At 45.6% G+C, this 19,999-nt stretch overlaps 1 protein-coding gene and 1 pseudogene across 3 annotated transcripts in view; one reads left to right on the top strand and one right to left on the bottom strand.

Moving 5' to 3' along the window:
• ZNF317 (zinc finger protein 317) overlaps positions 1-17,343 on the top strand; it is a 22,874-nt gene extending 5,531 nt beyond the window's left edge. The window contains exons 2-8 of one of the 2 annotated variants that reach the window (XM_017500067.1): positions 5,197-5,401; positions 10,801-10,917; positions 11,481-11,617; positions 12,137-12,263; positions 12,822-12,917; positions 13,626-13,708; positions 14,852-17,343. In XM_017500067.1, the coding sequence (XP_017355556.1) occupies positions 10,893-10,917; positions 11,481-11,617; positions 12,137-12,263; positions 12,822-12,917; positions 13,626-13,708; positions 14,852-16,171 (1,788 nt within the window). In that variant the 5' untranslated portion in view covers positions 5,197-5,401; positions 10,801-10,892 and the 3' untranslated portion in view covers positions 16,172-17,343. The remainder of the gene's footprint in view (positions 1-5,196; positions 5,402-10,800; positions 10,918-11,480; positions 11,618-12,136; positions 12,264-12,821; positions 12,918-13,625; positions 13,709-14,851) is intronic. The other variant, XM_017500065.1, reaches the window with a different exon arrangement.
• Positions 6,511-8,024, bottom strand: LOC108283624 (annotated as a pseudogene). Its single transcript, XR_001816905.2, has one exon. The product of XR_001816905.2 is annotated as a Y-box-binding protein 1-like (transcript).
• Positions 17,344-19,999: the final 2,656 nt, after the last annotated feature.

Raw genomic sequence — 19,999 nt, 5'->3', positions numbered from 1 at the left:
GCGCCACCATGCCCAGCTAATTTTTTGTATTTTTAGTAGAGACGGGGTTTCACCATGTTGACCAGGATGGTCTCGATCTCTTGACCTCGTGATCCACCTGCCTCGGCCTCCCACAGTGCTGGGATTACAGGCTTGAGCCACCGCGCCCGGCCCAGAAATCATAAATTTTTAATTTTCTTAATGTTAATTTCTTGCCAGCTCATGAATTTGAAAGCTATCATCTGTTGGTACTTTGTGCTGCATTTGAAATAGTATGTGTGGAAGGTTTATTTGGGGCACCTAAGTTTCTTGTTGGAAACAGAAATCTTACCCTGCTCTCTACCCCCGGGGCATCTCATCTAGTTGGTTGAAAGGAAGGGTATATTTTTTATTTACTAGTGTAACACCTTTCCGGACCAAGAAAATGGCCTATGATGTTTTCACACCCTTTGTTGCCTTCTCTGTCTCTCTCCATATTGTGTGTGTGTGTGTATGTCTGTGTGTGTTTTGAGACAAATTCTCATCCTGTCACCCAGGCTGGAAATGCAGTAGCTTGATCTTGGCTTACTGCAACCTCTGCCTCTAGGGTTCAACTGATCCTCCCACCTCAGCCTCCCAAGTAACTGGGACTACAGGGGTGCACCACCATGCCCAGCTAATTTTTTTGTATTTTTAGTAGAGACGGGGTTTCACCATGTTGGCCAGGCTGTTCTTGAACTCCTGACCGCAAATGATCTGCCCACCTCAGCCTCCCAAAGTGCTGGGATTACAGACATGAGCCACTGTGCCTGGCCCATGTTTACGTGAATCGACAGTGGTAGAAATAGCAAGGGCAGAAATACCAGTCAGTAAAAGTAACAAAAGACTTCTTCTCTCTATAATATTTACATCTGCAAATTCTGAATATCCTGGGACACTGTGATTAAGTTGAACATGGGGTTAAAATCAAATATTGGGAGAATTATGGTCCCAAGAGAGCTCCTTATGGAACAGTTTTGGGCAACATTTGTTTTGGACCACAAACTTGTGGAGGAGGCAGATCTAAAACTGAGGAGCAGGGCTAGGGCGACGGTGAGGTTTGTGAGTGCAGGGCCAGGGAGCAGCCACTCGCTCTGAGCCAGCCTCGTTTGTGCTTGTTGGACATCGGAAATGCCTCCTTAAATACTACACTGTTGTCTAGCTGCCTCAGTTGCCTCATCCCTGTCCTGGCCCTGGTGAGGAGAAAAACAGATCCCAATGAAAATAGAGTAAGATTTGTAGAAGTAGAAAAATAGAACTGCTTTCACCATGCTGCTAAGAAAATTAAAAGAAATTAAGCAGCCTCAACAGCTCTGAAAAATTAATCTGTCCATTCTAACTTATCCATGGTGACAGCGTTCCGATGATCCTGGTTTTGTTTCATGTATCATGTCGAAACAGGGCAGAACGCCTGTGAGTTCATAGATCCTACACCTGCTCTAGACTCCCTGCTCCACATCCTGCTGGGTCTCTTAGATGCTGAAATCTTCCTGCTGCATTTGTTTTCCAGGCCACCTGTTCTCTGAGACCCTCTGATATGGTTTGGATGTATATCTCCGCCCAAATCTCATATGGAAATGTAATTCCCAATGTTGGAGGTGGGGCCTGGTGGGAAGTGATTGGATTATGGGGGTGGATTTCGCATGAATGGCCTAGCCCCATCCCCCTTGGTACTGTCCTCATGACAGTGACTGAGTTCTCCTGAGATCCAGTCATTTAAAAAGTGTGTGGCACCTCCCCACCTTCCACCCTTGCTCTCTCACTTCTTCACTGTGTGCCTTGCCTGCTTCCTTTTTGCCTTCTGCTGTGATTGGAAGCTTCCTGAGGGCCTCCCCAGGAGCAGATACCACTATGCTTCCTGTACAGCCTGCACAACTGTGAGCCAATTAAACCTCTTTTCTTATAAATTACCCAGTCTCAGGTATTTCTTTATAGCAGTGTGAGAATTAACTAATACACCATCACCCAGCACTGACAACTTCTGAAAGCGATGAATCACTCAGGTGAGACATTGGCCACAAGCTCCACTCTGAGCTCTGATTTGCATCATTGCAAAACATCAACAAGGTTTCACAGACCCTTAATTGATAGGGGTACACTGTCTATGCTCCAACCCTCTCGACAGCTTGTCCCTCATGGAGAGTGGTGGTGGATGTTGGCCCGTGGGTTTTGGGCCAAGCCATAGGGCTGTGTCCTAGTACCTGGGCTACTGTTTAATTTCACAGGACTTTCTGAGGAGATCCCAGACCCCCTACATTTCATAGGCCCCTTCCTTATGGTCCTCCCAAGGTGCCATCCCCTGGGTGTCTGTCTCAATGTGAAGGCAAATGTGGACCAGTTTGCTCATCGTCCACTCATTCTTGCATTCCCTACTTATTGTCTTATTTATATAAGGCACTGACAAGGTGAACGAAATATCAGAGAACTTGAAAAACCTCTAGTTACCTATAATGTGTTTTCTAGTTGGGCACGCAAGAAATCAAAACAAGTAAACTACTACATAGTGTGTGTGGAGGAGAGAGCAAAGAGATGATGCTTACCCGGTATTCCCTGTGCCGTCCTGCATTTCCCAGGATCCTTGGAGCTGGCAAGGGCATGTGACTAGTTCTGGCCAATGGGCTGCGAGTGCTTCAGGGTCAAAATATAGATTACAGAATGCACAGTTGTCCACTTCCTGCTAATCATCTATGACCAAGACGGCCAAGGGTATCAGTTGGTTCAGAGACAAGTGTCATCCCTGAACAACAGGAAAACTTTCGACACCGGCCTGGGTTTAACAAGTGACATGAGCAAGGCATAAACTTTCCATTTTATTGAGTTACCATTTTATTGAGATTTGGGCTTGTCTGTTTCTGCAGTAAAATATAGCCTAATCTTACTTAAACAGAATATTAATTGGAGATTAGTGCTTTGGGGAAAAAAAATAAAAGTAGCGGGGAATTGGGATTGAAAGGAGAGGCTTGCATTTTTTTTTTTTTTTTAAGACAGAGTCTCACTCTGTCACCAGGCTGGAGTGCAGTGGTGTAGTCTCCACTGCAACCTCTGTCTCCTGTGTTCAAGTGATTCTCCTACCTAAGCCTCCCAAGTAGCTGGGACTACACGTACATGCCACCATGTCTGGCTAATTTTTTTGTATTTTTAGTAGAGACAGGGTTTCACTGTGTTAGCCAGGATGGTCTCAATCTTCTGACCTCATGAGCCACCTGCCTCAGCCTCCCAAAGTGCTGGGATTACAGGCATGAGCCACCACGCCCAGCTGGGTTTGCATTTTAAAGAGTGGCTAAGGCAGGCAGATGAGCTGAGGTCAGGAGTTCAGGACCAGCTGGGCCAACATGGTGACACCCTGTCCCTAGTAAAAATAAAAAACTTAGCCGGACACAGTGGTATGCGCCTATAGTCCCAGCTACTCGGGAGGCTGAGGTGGGAGAATCACTTGAACCCGGGAGGTGGAGGTTGCAGCAAGCCGAGATTGCACCACTGCACTCCAGCCTGGACAACAGAGCGAGACTCAAGTCTCAAAAGAAAAGAGTGGCCAGTGAATGCCAGATCAGGACAGTTAAAGTTGAATAAAGATCTGAAGGATGAGAGGGGGCCAAACACTGAGAATGTGGGGGAAAACGTTTCAAGCAGAGGAGCAGCAAGTCAGAGACCCTGAGGTGGGAGCATGGCCGGTGAGGCCTGATGCACATCAGCAAGGCTAAAGTGACTTGGATGAGGGGACCAGTGGCAGAGGGAGTCATGGGTGAGGTGACAGGGACCTGGGCCCTTGGTCTGAGTGAGATGGGACACCATCAGAGGATCTTGAGCAGAGGAGTGATGTGATCTACATTTTACCCATAAAGTTATGGCTGTCATAGAAGCTAAGGGAAGTCAGGGACAGCAGCCGGGAAACCAGTTAGGAAGTGGTTGGAATGTTCTAGAAGAGAAGCAATGCCTTATGCCAAGGCAGTGGCAATGTAGATGGTGAGAAGCACTCAGTTTTGGATTAAGTTTTAAAGATAAGGCAGGGTTTGCTGGCGATGCAGACGTGGAGTATGGAAGAGAAAGAGGTGAGTCGAAGGTGATGATGAGCAAGGCTTTTGGCTTGAGCCCCGGGGAGGCTGGAGCTGCCATCAACATAGGGAGGCTGGTGGCAGCACAGCTGTAGGGGCTTAGTGTGGGGTCTTGTTGGCTGTTGCAGTGAGGATACTAAGTAGCCAGTTGGCTGCCTTTCACTCTGCGTCATGCTGGGTGGGGCAGGTGCCAGGGAGCAAAGAGTGGAACCCACTATCGTTGAACAGTTCTGTAAAGTAATTGTGAAATCGTCAGCGGTCATTTTATTTTAATGATAATGGCATTTTAGAGTGAATGTTTATTTACTGAGCCTATAGAGTTCCATACCTAGCCCAGTGTCAGAGACTTCAATTTCCAGATGAGAAAACTGAGTTTTGATGAACGCTCTTGGGAGGGGAATGGGCAGAACCATGGGCTTGCATCAAAGGAGAGACTTCACCTCAAAAAAAAAAAAAAAGATAGTTATAAGCCTTGTAATGTTTAAAAGTGGTAATATTTATAATTGACCTGAGTCAGATGTTACAGTAGCAGTGTCACTGTTCTTCTTAACTCAGTGCCGTTAAGAGAGTCGCAGTGGAAAGTGCAGAAAGGAGACATGTTCATAAGAAGCAAATTAAATCCCCTCCCGAGGTGTGGGCCACCATCCCTAGCTAATTTATTGTGGTTTTGATGTTATTTCCTTAATGACTGATGTTGTTAATCATCTTTTCATGTGTTTACAGTACATTTGTATATATTTGGAGAAATGTCTGTTCTGTTCAAGTCCCCTGCCCACTTTTATATTGGGTTGTCTTTTTGTTGTTGAGTTTATAATGGCATTAAATCCCTATCACATACATGATTTCCAAATACTTTCTACCATTCTGTGTCTCATTCACTTTCTTGATATTATTTCTAAATGTTTGGTAGGCTTCACCAATGAAGCCATTTGGTCCTAAACTTTTTATTGTTTAATGGCTTTTGATGACCACTCAGTCTCTTGTTATAGGTCTCTCAATTTTCTTTTTCTTCCAGAGTCTCTTTGGGTATGTCTCAAGGAATCTGTTACATCTAGAGCAGTGGTCCCCAGCCCCTGGGCCACATACCAGGCTGCGCAGCAGGAGGCGAGCAGAGGGTGGGCAAGTGAAGCTTCATCTCTGTTTACAGTGGCTCCCCATCACTCAAATTACCACCTGACTTCCACCTCCTGTCAGATCGGCAGCGGCATTCGATTGTCATAGGAGTGCAAACCCTATTGTGCACTGCGCATGTGAGGGATCTAGGTTGTACACTCCTTATGAGAATCTAATGCCTGATGACCTGTCATTGCCTCCCAAAACAAGCTCAGGGCTTCCACTGATTCTACATTATGGTAAGTTGTATAATTATTTTACTGTACTATTTTACCATAGTAAAATAATTACTATATATAGTAATTTATGTATATATAGTAAAATAATTACTATATATAGTAATTATATATATGTTTTTTGAGACAGAGTCTCGCTCTGTTGCCCAGGTTGGAGTGCAGTGGCATTCAGCTCACTGCAACCTCTGCCTCCCGGGTTCAAGCGATTCTCAGCCTCCCGAGTAGCTGGGATTACAGGTGCGTGCCACCACGCCCAGCCAATTTTTGTATTTTTAGTAGAGACGGGATTTCAGCATGTTGGTCAAGCTGGTCTCAAACTCTTAACCTCATGATCCACCCACCTCGGCCTCCCAAAGTGCTGGGATTACAGGCGTGAGCCACTGCACCTGTCCTATTTCACTTTATATTATAATGTAGTATTAATAGAAATAAGGTACACAATAAATGTAATGTACTCGAATCATCCCAAAACCATCCCCCCTCATCTTACCGTCCATGGAAAAATTGTCTTCCATGACACCGGTCTCAGGTGCCAAACTGGTTGGGAACTGCCAGTCTCCATGATCTCCTGTGTTGGTGTACAGCTGTTCACGGCATTCTCTTACAGCCCTTCCAGTTTCCATAAGAGCAGTAGTAACGTCCCAGCTCCACTTCTGATTTTAGTTACTTGCATCTTCTCTTTTTATTAGTAATTCTAGCTGTACTTTGTCAATTTGTTGATCTTTTTGAAATAACCAGCTTTTGTTTTCATTAATTCTCCTTCTAGTCTCGATTTCATTTATCTCTGCTTTAATGTTTCTTTATTTTTTACTTTCCCTGGGTTTAGTTTGCTCTTTTTTAGTTCTTTAATGTGTCAAGGTAGATTTCTGATTGAGAGCTTTCTTCTTTTAATGTAGGAATTTACAGCTGTACGTTTTCCTCTGAGAGCTACTTTTGCCACTTCCCATAAGTTTGGATGTGTTTTCATTTGTCTAAAAGTATTTTCTAATTTCTATAGTGATTTCTTTGTCCCATTGGTTAAGAGCATGTTGTTTAATTTCTATATATTTGTGAGTTTTCCAATTTTTCTTCTATTGATTTTTAGTTTTTTTTTTTTTTTTTTTTTACACAAAGACAATTATTTAAGACCTTTATTAACAGGTGCTTGCAGTTTGTTGACTTTTTTGAAAAAATCAAGTTGTAATATTTTATTACAAATTAAAAATGAAGTTCTTAAAAATCTCAACTTGACCAGATATGAAACAATTTAAAAACCTTTAAAGGCGTATTGAGAAAAACCAGGCTTTTTTAAAAAACACGTTTGTTATTACCAAAAAGAGACATCTTTAGGTAAAAATAATAAAAACCCCATGCTGCATAGATAATGCAGATAGTTCTATTTATCTGGTCAACGGGCAAAAGCCAGCACTTAAGGTCTTCAGCTCCAATCTTTTGTTCATTTCTTATTGCTGGAATTTCTTATTTCTTCTTGTTGGATGACTAAACCGGATGATGGTAGAGATGGTAAGCTGGCATTTACTCAGCCCCGCCCTGCTCAGCCTCGGGAGCGGACGAATTTTCAGCTGGTGGGTCGGCTGCTTTTGTCTCTTTGCCATCTTGTGGTTCAGGGTTTTCTGGGCGTCTGCATAGGTAATTGAAGTTGCAGCGGTACCGACGTTGAGGTGGCTGCTGACCTTGGGTCTCATCTCCTTGATTTTCTTTATCTTCTTCATTGCCGTCCTCTCTAGGCTGTCTTTGGCGAGGAGGGCCCCTGCGGAATCGTGGTCTATATCCCTGATACATATTCGGCCTCACTGGTCTACCTTGTTCTCCTGCACCCTGGTTTGTCAGCACCCTCCATCACTTCTCCCTGCACAGGAGGGTTGGAATATTGTGATCGACGCCCATAGGGTCTCCGCATGTAGGAAGGTGGGAACCTTCGCCTGCGGTAGGGCCGGCGTTGTTGGGCCTGGCCTTCGGGAGCACTCTCTGATCCCTCGATCTTTTCCCTACTCTCACTATTCTGGTAATTTTGCTGGTAATTGCGTGGAGGACCCCTACGACGTGGATAGCGTCTATAATGGTTACGGTCTGCTGCGTATTTACTGCCTTGAACTGGAAGGCCACCGGCACCTATAACATTTGCTGCCTCCGCACCCTTTTCTCCTTCAACAACATCAAACTCCACAGTCTCTCCATCTCCTACACTGCGAAGGTACTTCCTGGGGTTATTCTTGTTTATGGCAGTCTGGTGTATAAATACATCTTCCTTGGTGTCATTCCTGTTGGTGAAACCATATCCGTTCCTTACATTGAACCATTTTACTGTTCCCAAAAGGTTTGTTGTGATGATCTTGTCCCCGCCGGCAGGCGGCGCCGATGTGAGGCCGCCAGGGCCACCGCTCCCTGCGCCGCTGCCCGTAGTGCCGGGCTTGGTGTCGGAGGCGCTGAGGGTGGGGGCGGCGGGCGGCTGCTGGGTCTCGGCCTCGCTGCTCATGGTTGCGGTGATGGTGACTGGGGCCAGCTGCGGCAGCTACGGCTCCTCCCGGGATGTGATGGTAACTAGGCCGGCGGCGGCGGTGGGACTGCTCAGGGCTCTCTGGGGTCCGCTCTCTGCTCCCGCTACTGATCGAACTGATTTTTAGTTTTATTCATGGAGAGAATATACTTTGTGTGATTTCATTCCTTTAAAATTTGTTAATAATTGTTTATAGCCTAACTTGTGGTCTATCCTGGATAACCCTAATTTGGGTGTAATTTGATTTTTTTATATATAAGCATAGTTTATTGGGTTTTGCTGCACCTGTTTGGTTTTTTATACGTTTGTTTTCAGGCTTAGACAATAGAAATTTATTTCTCACCATTCTGAAGTCTGATAACTCCAAGATGAAGGTGCTGGCTGGTTTGACTTCTGGTAGAGGCTCTCTTTCTTGCTTGGAGACAACTGCCTTCTCCCTGTATGCTTGCATGGTTGAAAGAGAACCTGTCCACTTTTAAATGTAGACACTTAAACATTATTTCCTCCTGAGAATGGGTTTAACCTCATCTCACAAGTTGGTTTCTTTTTCATGTGGCACAAAATATTTATTAAATTTACCTTGTTCCATCTTTTACATACAGTTTTTTTGTGTTTAATTTCTAAATATTTAGAAATTTTCTAGATTCCTTAATGTTCTGGTTTCAATTTAATACATTTGCTGTCCTTTGAAATGTATTGAAAGTTTTTTTTTTATGGTCCAGCATATATTATCCTGGTTCTCTTGGCTGTTGAATTGGAGAAAGTTAAATGATTCAGAGTTATATGGGAGGTGTAATTCATTGATCCTTTTTAAAAAGTTGATTTTCTTTCTTTCTCTCTCTCTCCCTGTCTCTTTCTCTTTCTCCTTTTCTTTTTCTTTCTCTTTCTCCTTTCCTTCCTTTTCCTTTCCTTCTCTGACAGGATCTTACTCTGTGGCCGAGCCTGAGGTGCGGAGGCACAATCCCGGCTCACTGCAGCCTTGACTTCCTGGTTCAAGTGATCCTCTTTCCTCAGCCTCCCAAGCAGCTTTGGAAACTGCAAGTGTGCACCGCCACACCCGGCTAAATTTTTTTTTTTATCAAAAATACAAAATTAGCTGGGCGTGGTGGTGAGTGCCTGTAATCCCAGCTACTTGGGAGCCTGAGGCATCAGGCTTGAACCCAGGAGTTGGAGGTTGCAGTGAGCCGAGATCACATCACTGCACTCCAGCCTGGGCGACAAGACCAAAACTCCGTCTCAAATAAATAAATAAATAAATAAATAAAATTTCCATTAGCTGAAAATAAATAACAGAATTTCTGTCACCCCAGAAAGTTCCCTTTGCCTCTTTCAGTCTGTCCCTGTCTTGTGATCCTCCATTGAAGCAACCTTTTTTTTTTTTTCCAGCTCTATAAATAAGTTTCACCTATTCATGGACATCATATTGGTGGAAGCAGAGTGTTTCCTATGTGTCCAGCTTCTTTTGGCCAGCATCGTAGGGATTTCTCCATGTTGCATGTCTGCATAGTTTCTTTTTATTGCTGAGTAGTATTTCATTCTGTAAACATATCACAATTTATATGTATATCCATTCTCTGGTTGATAAAGGTTTAGATTGTTTACAGCGTTTAGCTATGAGGAATCAGACTGCTACAGGCATTTTTATATGAGTCTTTGTGGATATAAATTGTTTAAAATTTCTCTTATGTAAATATCTAGGAGCAGAATTGTTGAGTCAGATGGTCGGTGTGCTTGTTAAAAACTGCCGAAGTGTTTTTGAAAGTAGTAGAACTATTTCACACTCCCACCATCAGTATATGTGAGATTGCCCCAAACTCAGCAGTATTTAGTATTGGTAGTCTTTTTTATTTTGGCTGCTCTAGTCTTAATTTGCATATTTCTGATGACTATGATGTTGAGCACCACTGGATGTGATTCTTATTGGTTACTTACATTTTGCGAAATGTCTATTTATTTAAAGTCTTTTGCCCTTTTTGTTGGGTTGATGTTCTTTTTTTCTTTCTGTTTTGAAGGAGTTCTACTTGTTTCTTTTTTTGAATAAGCCTTTTGCACTCTTATGTAGGAGTTCTTTATATAATCCGAATATGAATTCTTTTTCAGGTGTATGCATTGCATTTCTTTTTTCACAATCTCTGGTTCACTGTTCATTTTCCTTTTTTCTTTTTCTTTTTTTGTTTTTAGAGACAGGATCTCACTCTATTGCCCAGGCTGGAGTGCATGATCATAGCTCACTTCCGCTGTTCTCTATTAATTTATTAGTGTCTGATTCATGCCAAAAGATTTTTTAATTCAAATTCAGTGAGCAGGGGAGGGGGCCATTAGGGAGCAAGTTGGCAGAAGCACAGGTGGCCGTGAATCTCTAAAGTGGGAGAGCTGATGTGAGAAGAAGGCTGTGTCGGAGATTTTGCCCAGAGAGCAGATTTCCAAATCATTGCCTGTGAGGGGAGGCTGATTCTAGTGATGATGCAGTCCAGGCTGTGGCCCAAGGATGTGTATATTGGTGTGGAATGTGGGTACAAAGGGCATTGGAGGTTGGAACTCATGGTTAGGCCTGGGTGGACCATCTTCATGAATAGAGCCATCCTTAATGATCGCAGGCCTTGAAGGTGAAGGAAGAGCAGAAGTCTAGGACCAGAGTGTTTAATGAGTGAGGGGGTTGAACACAGTTGTGCTTGGTGGCAAATCACTTAGGAAGAGTAATTCTGAATCCACTTATAGCAGATCACGGGCTATGCCCCCACCACATTGCTGAGAGAATTTACCTAAGAAAGATAAAAGTCCAGGATCAGCCAGACCTTGCTGCTCAGAAGAGGAAATGCCAAAAGACAAAACTTGGATTTTTCTTCAGTGAGTGGGAGAGGCAGACAGCCTTGGACTACTCCTGGTGTTCTTTCCTTCGCTACAGATGCCGACTTGGAGAGGCCCGTGAGAGCAAGAGAGTAGCTTTCTAGTTGTCCCAGTGCCCTGTTCAGGCAAACTGACTGTCATTCTTTGAGGATGGCAGCTCTGTCCTCAACACTTGGTAAGTTCTTGGGTCAGTGCATGCCCTGGGAAAGTGAGTGTTAAGCAGCCCCTGCCACTTGGTGGGGTAAAAGATATGTGCACTGCAGAGGGCTTCTGGGAGAGGATGGCTGAGTGGAAAAGGGGTAGGAGCAGAACCCCAGCAGCCACCCCAGTGACTGTGTTTGGTGAGGGTCTTGGTGGATTGGGGAGGGGGGGAGTGTCCGTGTCATTGATTCATGAAGAGGGTGCAGGTAATGGGTAACCCTGCATTATCCCATTTATTATTTTGGTCAACTTCAGCAAGGTCACAACTCTACCTCTCAGAACTTGCATTTCTTCACTCATAGGTTGGGTCTATGTCACTTCTTATGAGTATGTAGCCTGCCACTCTCTTTCTGTTTTTAGTGGAACAGGGCTGTTCTGACTTGTTACAAAAGTGATGTGTGCAAGAGAGATAGGGAGAGAGACGACTGAAGATGTGAACACTCAGATTCAGTGTGGAGCAGTTTCCTGGTTTGCAGGTTTTGTGATTATGAGGCAGGAGCAGGCTCTGATTCTCATGAACCCTCTTTTCTCCTCCAGCCATGTCCACCCGGGACTCCACCTATCTCCAGGAGTCAGAATTTCCTCTTTCTCCAAAAGACTGTTCCTGTCCCCAGAATTTGGACCTGTTCGCATGCAGCGGTCTGGAGCCTCACACACCCAGTGTTGGTTCCCAGGTGCGCTAAGATCTCCAGGCCCCTAGATCAAGAGAGGCACTTCCTAGAACACCCTCACCCGTGCATGCTGGAATTCTTTCCAAGCTTCATCTCAGCAAATGGATGCCAGAACGGGGCCTGAGAGAGAGCCAAGGAATATTGGGACTGTCCTGGTATTGGGGAAGTTAGGGGAAGTGATTTATATAGCACCTGTTTCCCTCATGCTTGCAAAATGCTCAGGCCCATGCTCAACCCCAGAGACTAGGGGGAAATAAAGTGAAAAGCTCTCAGAGTAGGCTGGAAGTGGAGGGAGAGTAGTCTCTTGTCAGGGTGGCATTTGAAGTGACGGACAGGACAAGATGGCCTCATCAGGGAGAGACGATGTCTGAGGACTGGCACCTGGAGGAAATGCTGAGATCTCTAGCAGGCCATCTGGAAATCCTGCACTGGGTCTCATGCCGGGTCTTCAGCCTCAGCCATCTTACCGTGAACACCGTTCGGCCGGTTCCTCGCTGACCCCAAGTTTGTGTGGCATTCCAGGAATCAGTGACTTTCCAAGATGTCGCTGTGGACTTTACTGAAAAGGAGTGGCCCCTGCTGGATTCTTCTCAGAGAAAGCTGTACAAAGATGTAATGCTGGAGAACTACAGCAACCTCACTTCGCTGGGTAAGGCCGGCGTCATTCCTTCTCTTATTTATTCATGAATTCGATGTTTTTGTTTGAGTATGTCCTGTGACCAGGAACTATGCAGGGGTTCAGAACACAGCTGTGAACAAGCAGCCCTGGCACCCATGTTCATGGGGCCTCTCCTGGGTATTGAGGCCCATCCATCACAAGGACCTTGGGGGTTCTCTGGTATGTGTCTGAGCTTGGGCATGGGCTTTTGAGATACAAAATCTCCATTCTTTTGGAGGGTCAGTGTGTGGGTATTTGTGATCTTATTTCCTATTTCGTTTTCTTTTATTTACTCCTGGTAATGAAGGGGTCTCACTATGTTGCCCAGATTGATCTTGAACTCCTGGCCACAGGCACAAGCCACCATGCCTGGCCTGTAGTTTTGTTTTCTGTCAATCAAAAACTTTTACTGTGTCCCTTAGAAATGTTGGCATCATCATGTTGCTGCTGCTGAGTCAGACTTGTCCACCTTGAGAACGCTGAGCCCAGGCTAATGGAAGGGCCTTCTGCATGGCCCTCCCTCAACCTGTGTCTTTCCCATGAGTGTAGGGTATCAGGTCGGCAAACCCAGCCTCATCTCACACTTGGAGCAGGAGGAGGAGCCAAGGACAGAGGAGAGGGGCACACACCAGGGCGCTTGTGCAGGTGAGCAAGCCCCAGGCGAAGAGCAGTGCTGTGACTCCACCTCTATTCTGTGATTGGGGTGTAGGGAGGGTGGTTAGGGAATGTCACCCAGAGAAATCGAGAAATGCTCTTTCCCTCTTTTTGCCCACCCGTTCTCTGACAAATCTTTTGGTCAGCACACTCCTTCATCTTTGACTTTCGCATTCTCTTTACTGAGCTGTTTGTCCCATTCTTTCATACTTGATGTTCCTATCATCCTCTTTCTGAGACAGAGTCTCGCTCCCGTCGCCCAGGCTAGAGTGCAGTGGTGTGATCTTGGCTCACTGAAACCTCTGCTTCCTGGGTTCAGCGATTCTCATGCCTCGGCCTCCCAAGTAGCTGGAATTACAGGTGTGCGCCACATGTCCAACTAATTTTTGCATTATTAGCAGAGATGGCTTCATCATGTTGGCCAGGCTGGTCTTGAACTCCTGAGCTCAAGTGATCCGCCCACCTTAGCCTCCCAAAGTGCTGGGATTACAGGTGTGAGCCACCATACCCAGCCTGAATTGACATAAATTTCTACCTGGCATTGCCATGTATCTCACACGACCAGATTTTTTAACAATTGCTTTTGCCCCACTTTTCCTTACATAGCCTTAGGATCTGTCAAGAAATCTGCCTGTCATTATCACCATCATCCCACCATTGTCCTTTTCCAACAAATTAATACTTTCCAATTTGTTTTAGATTGGGAGACTCCATCTAAAACCAAGTGGTCACTTCTTATGGAAGATATTTTTGGGAAGGAAACACCCAGTGGTGTGACAATGGTAAGATTTCCTTATGATGATTCTGGATCTTCCTGCCACATCCAAGAAGACTGGGGCAGCTTAGCTTAGAGAAAGCAGTTCAAACACCAGGGCAAGCAGTTTCCCTCAGAGGAAGCTGTGTTTCAGAGACACTGGGTATTACCAAGTTGGAGGAAACCTAAATCTAACCTCAGACTAATTCACCTAGAGTGTCTCTGGGTAAAGATTTTTTAGCTGTGTCTCAGATATTGAGTGTTGGGGCTCAGTGCAGTTTTATTTTATATTTATGTTTTACACTGACTTATCAATTCAGTTTTGGTGGTGTTTATTTATTTTTTTGGGAGACAGAGTCTCGTTGCCCAGGCTGGAGTGCAGTGGCACCATCTTGGCTCACTGCAACCTCTGCCCCCTAGACTCAAGCCATCCTCCCACTTCAGCCTCCTGAGCAGCTGGTACTGTTGGCATGTGCCACCACACTTGGCTAATTTTTTCTATTTTTTGTAGAGATAGGATTTCACCATGTTGACTAGGCTGGTCTCAAACTCCTGGGCTCAAGTGATCCACCCACCTTGGCCTCCCAAAGTGCTGGGATTACAGGCTTGACCCACCATGCCCAGCCTCAATTCAGTGTGTTTTTTTGAGAAAGACCCTTGTTCTTGTCCCCCAGGCTGGTGTGCAATGACACAATCTCAGCTCATTGCAACAACCTCCATCTGCCAGGCTCAAGTGATTCTCCTGTCCCATCCTCCCAAGTAGCTGGGATTACAGGCGTGCACCACCACGCCCAGCTAATTTTTAGTAAAGATGGGGTTTCACCATGTTAGCCAGGCTGGTCTTGAGCTCCTGACCTCAGGTGATCCACCCACCATGGCCTCCCGAAGTTCTGGGATTACAGGCTTGAAATCAGTTTTAAACAGTGAAGAAATGCTATATGCAAAAAGCTTTGAAAAAGTAACACAGGTGGAGCCTTGTGGCCTGGCATTCACCTGTTGTCTTTGATGGAGCTCAAACGGGGCAGGGACAGCACTTCTGCACTACCAATGATGACACCTCTAGTCATAATAATGTGCTTCTATCTGTTCACAGCAGTCATGTGGGGATGATGCTTAGGGTTGCAATGAATGGGAGAATTGCCTTAGTCAGCACACATGTCTTAACCAACAGGAAAGAGCCGGTCTTGGAGAGAAGCCCACTGAATACGCTCACTTGTTCGAAGTCTTCGGCATGGGCACTCATCTTACTCAGCCAATGGGAAGGCACGCTGGCAAGAGGCCCTATCACCGCCGCGACTTCGGGGTAGCGTTCAAGGGCAGGCCGCACCTCACTCAGCACGTGAGCATTTACGACGGGAGAAAAATGCACGAGTGTCATCAGTGCCAAAAAGCCTTCACTACGAGCGCATCCCTCACGCGGCACCGGAGAATCCACACCGGGGAGAAGCCCTACGAGTGCAGCGACTGCGGGAAAGCCTTCAACGACCCTTCCGCCCTCAGGAGCCATGCAAGGACTCACCTCAAAGAGAAGCCCTTTGACTGCAGCCAGTGTGGAAACGCATTCCGGACCCTCTCGGCCCTGAAAATCCACATGAGGGTTCACACCGGTGAGAGGCCGTACAAGTGTGATCAGTGCGGGAAGGCGTATGGCCGGAGCTGCCACCTCATCGCGCACAAGAGAACGCACACCGGAGAGAGGCCCTACGAGTGTCACGACTGTGGGAAAGCCTTCCAGCACCCCTCCCACCTCAAAGAGCACGTGAGGAACCACACCGGGGAGAAGCCCTACGAGTGCACGCAGTGCGGCAAAGCCTTCCGCTGGAAGTCGAACTTTAATTTGCACAAGAAGAACCACATGGTGGAGAAGACCTACGAATGTAAAGAATGTGGGAAGTCCTTTGGCGATCTTGTGTCCCGGAGGAAACACATGAGAATTCACATTGTCAAGAAACCCGTGGAATGCCGGCAGTGTGGGAAAACTTTCCGAAACCAGTCTATCCTTAAGACTCACATGAACTCTCACACCGGAGAGAAACCCTACGGGTGTGACCTCTGTGGAAAAGCCTTCAGCGCGAGCTCAAACCTCACAGCACACCGGAAGATACACACACAGGAGAGGCGCTATGAGTGCGCCGCCTGCGGAAAAGTCTTCGGCGATTATTTATCCCGGCGGAGGCACATGAGCATCCACCTTGTAAAAAAGCGCGTTGAGTGCAGGCAGTGTGGCAAAGCCTTCCGGAACCAGTCCACGCTGAAGACACACATGCGAAGCCACACTGGGGAGAAGCCGTACGAGTGTGATCACTGTGGGAAAGCTTTCAGCATCGGCTCCAACCTCAACGTGCATAGGAGGATCCACACCGGGGAGAAGCCCTACGAATGCCTCGTCTGCGGGAAAGCCTTCAGCGACCACTCATCCCTCAGGAGCCACGTGAAAACCCACCGGGGAGAGAAGCTCTTTGTGTCGTCCGTGTGGAAAAGGCTCCAGTGAGCACAGCTGCTTTAAAGACACGGGATTACTCAGACGGGAAACAGACCTCATGGGTGTAAGAGGAAGCCTCTGTGAGCTGGCACCTTACTGAGTGCAAAAGAATCCACATAATTTGGGAGGAATCCAATTCCTGTAAAAACTGGGAAGATGAGGTGTCCTCATCCTATGGGAGATTTGTGAGAACTCACACTGGGGGTGAAAATGTACATCTGTAGCATGGAGAAGCCTTCGGGGTACATTTGGCTCTTAACAAACACTAAGGCGAGAAACCCCAGCTTGGCATTTAATGCCAAAATGGCTTCAGCACCATTTGTAGCCTTCTGGGCCCATAAGTAATAATAAGCACACTAGGGAGAATCTCTACACACAGTGGGTGGGGAAACTCGACTCCTGGTCTCCCTCATGACAGAAATCACACTGAAGAGAGAAATGAGCGAAGTAAGGAATGTGGGAAGGTCATGAATGGGTCTACACACCATGGCCAGCTGTCTTCGCGTGGCTTACAAGCTAACAACAGCTGCTCCGTCTTTAAAGAGGAAGAATGTGCACAATAGAGAACATTTGTGGCCAGCGAAGTCTGAAATACTTCCAGTCATCTGTCCCACTCCAGAAAAACCTGGCCAACCCTTGGTCTACAGCATGGGTTTTCAGCTGGGCAGCGATTTTGCTATCCGGGCATCATTTGGCAATGTCTAGAGACATTGTTGGTGGTTAGAACTGGGGAAAGGTTCTCCTGACTTGTAGTAAGAAGGCATCAGGGATGCTGCTATGTCCCCTCCAGCACATAGGAGCCCACCACAATAAAGAGTCCATGCCCCCAAACGTCACTGTTGCTGAGGTTGAAAACCTCAGTTACTGCCTGCAGCAACCCCTAAGTTTTTATGAATCTTGTGAGCACTTATGCCAGGAGAAATTTCTTCTACAAAACTTTAAAAATACAATCAGTGCTGATAATTCCTATGTGGAAATGATTCTAGCCATGGTCCCTCACTTGTGCATGTGAATATTCTCACTGGGAGAGATAAATCTCCCAGTGAGGTTTTCCAGTGAATACGGGATTGCACTTACTCTCTAATCATGAAAACAGACCCCCCCCAACCCCACTCATAAATTTTTATCTTTATTTTTAAGGTTGCACTCTTCTAAATAAACTCTTAAGCCTCATCAAGAAAGGTTTGTATATAGTATTTTTACTATAACATCATCCTTGATAACATCCTAATTTCGTTTTGGACAACCTCCTTGACCAGTGGCATATTTAGATCTGTGTGACATGAGGGTGTTTCTCAGTACCGGTTTGTTCCTGGTACGTGATTCACAAGCATTGTGACCAGAGCATGATGTCTCCATCAAGTGGTGATATTTTGCAGCTTGCTATCTAGCCAAGAGTGACAGATACTTTTTTTTTATTTTTTTATTTTTTTGAGACTGAGTTTTGCTCTTATTTCCCAGGCTGGAGTACAATGACACGATCTTGGCTCACCGCAACCTGCACCTCCTGGGTTCAAGCAATTCTTCTGCCTTAGCCTCCTGAGTAGCTTGGATTACAGGTGCCCATCACCATGCCCAGCTGGTTTTTTGCATTTTTAGTAGAGACTGGGTTTCATCATGTTGGCCAGGCTGGTCTCAACCTCCTGACTTCAGGTGATCCACCTACCTCAACCTCCCAAAGTGCTAGGATTACAGGCAAGAATGACAGATACTTCTAGTGGCTTCCCCAATATTCACTATCGTCTTGCAATACCAAGAGAATCCAGGTTCTTTCAGATTAGTAAGGTGTGCTATTTTTAAAAACCTCTTACAGGTTTTCTTGCAACTAGTACCATCCATGTCCCACAGCCCTGGCCATTGACAAATCAGCAGATGTCACCACGTGGGCTTCTGAGAAAGCTCTTGAACAGGGGTCGTTCCTAAACCTGAATTCTTCCCTGTGTGTTTTGTTCTTAGCTTTACCCCCTACTTTTCACCTTGCAAGGAGATCCAGTACGTAGTGTTGGAAGATCCACCTTATGACCGTGCGGATGAAAGTCAGGGTCTAAAGAAGTGGCTACAGAAAGCCCACAGTGACCCTGGCCTCCCCTCTGGGTCCTGTGAGTGTTTACACCAGCCCTGGACTTGTTACTTCCAGACTTCTATCACACGAGAAAAAATAAAACTGATTATTGGTTTAAGCTGCTATGGATTTTTCATTGTTTTTCTTTTAAATTTATTTATTTCAAGATAGGGGTCTCCCTGTGTTGGCTACATTCAAACTCCTGGGCTCAAATGATCTTCCTGCCTCAGTCTCCCAAGTAGCTGAGAATACAGGCATGAGCCACCACACCCGACTTGCTTTTCTATCTATTTATTGGTGGCAGGGATTTCTACACCCAGCTAGATGCTGCCTGAAGCCCATGCACCTGGTCATTGGTGAGTTTTATAAGTAGTACCTAAACGTGTGTGTATAACATGTCTACTTTTAATTGTGGGATATAGGTTTTTTCATTTGGTTAAACCAACCTTTTACATTGTATTTCAACTTTTTGTTATATCTTGATATTTTCTCAATTTACTGATAGAGATGTATTAGTTTTCACAAAAGCTCAAGGACAGATCTCGTCAGCAACTTTGTTTTGCATATGGGGTATCAGGCAAGAAAGTTGAGGTTTGCTACCAGCCTGTTAGCTGGTAGCAGTGTTTGCCTTTGAACCCTGTTGTCTGGCTGTGGAGCTTATACCTCCTTGATGCCAGGCACAGGCACTGTTTTGTGGTCTTCAGCAGTGATTCTAGATTTTTGCCCTGGTGGTGCTTACCCTGTATTTGGGGTGGGGCACCTGATAAACTAGTAAATATACTGTGTATCAGATGGTGGTAAATGCAATGGAAACAACCATGGTGATGAGAGGGAGCATGTGGGTTGAAGGAATACAAGGTGGGTAGGGAAAGCCTTCCATTTAAGCAGAGATGTCAGGGAGTTGCATGCATGTGCCATTAGTCTGGGGAAAAGCACCCTTGGCAGCTCAAAGGCCACAAAGAAGAACTGTGCTTGGGGCAGCCATGCAGCAGCAGAGAGGCTGGTGTGGGGTGAGGCAAGCTTGGGCATCGTAGAAGGTGATGAAGTCAGAGCTGTATCAGAGGCTGTTCACAGGGGCGCCTGGCTGGTTAACTAGATCTTGAACAGAAGAGTGGCAGCTATCCAATTTCAGTTTTCAAAAGGATCACAGTGGCTTCTGGGTTGATAGGCTAAAGAGGGAAGAGATACGAACAGAAACCAGGTAGAAGGCCATTGCAGAATTCAAGTGAAATGTAATGGCGGCCAGATTAAGTAGGAGGAGGAGTGTGAGAGAGAGTCATGCTGATGAATGTAACCATAGTTTCATTTTCATGTCCGGACTCTGATCCTTTTATTGTTATCCCACTATTATGCTGTGAACTGCTAATGAATAGTTGGATTTTCTCATTTTTCCCAATTATGAACAGTGCTGCTGTAAGGTGTACATGCCCTCTGGAGCACTGATAAGTTTTTCCAGGAGCGTGAGGTTGCTGGGTTGTAAGTTCTCTGCATGTTCATCCTATCAGTGTAATGCCAAAGTCATTTCTACTGTGTAAAATATAATAGAATACAGTGTAATAATACCATGTGTGTATGTGTTTTAAAACATTTTTATTGAAATGTAACATACATGTAGAAATATGCTTAATTCATAAGTGTGCAAACCATTTATCACATGAACACTTCCACGTAGCCACCAAGTCAAGAAAGAATATTACCAGTATTCCAGATACCTCCTTGTTTTTCCCTCCAAATTATGCACTCTACTGTGTAGGTAACTAGTATTCCAACTCTAA

Source organism: Cebus imitator, unplaced genomic scaffold (genome assembly GCF_001604975.1).
Source record: "Cebus imitator isolate Cc_AM_T3 unplaced genomic scaffold, Cebus_imitator-1.0 Scaffold263, whole genome shotgun sequence".
In the NCBI taxonomy this organism is placed as follows: Eukaryota; Metazoa; Chordata; class Mammalia; order Primates; family Cebidae; genus Cebus; species Cebus imitator.
This window is presented reverse-complemented; position numbering and strand designations above follow the sequence as displayed.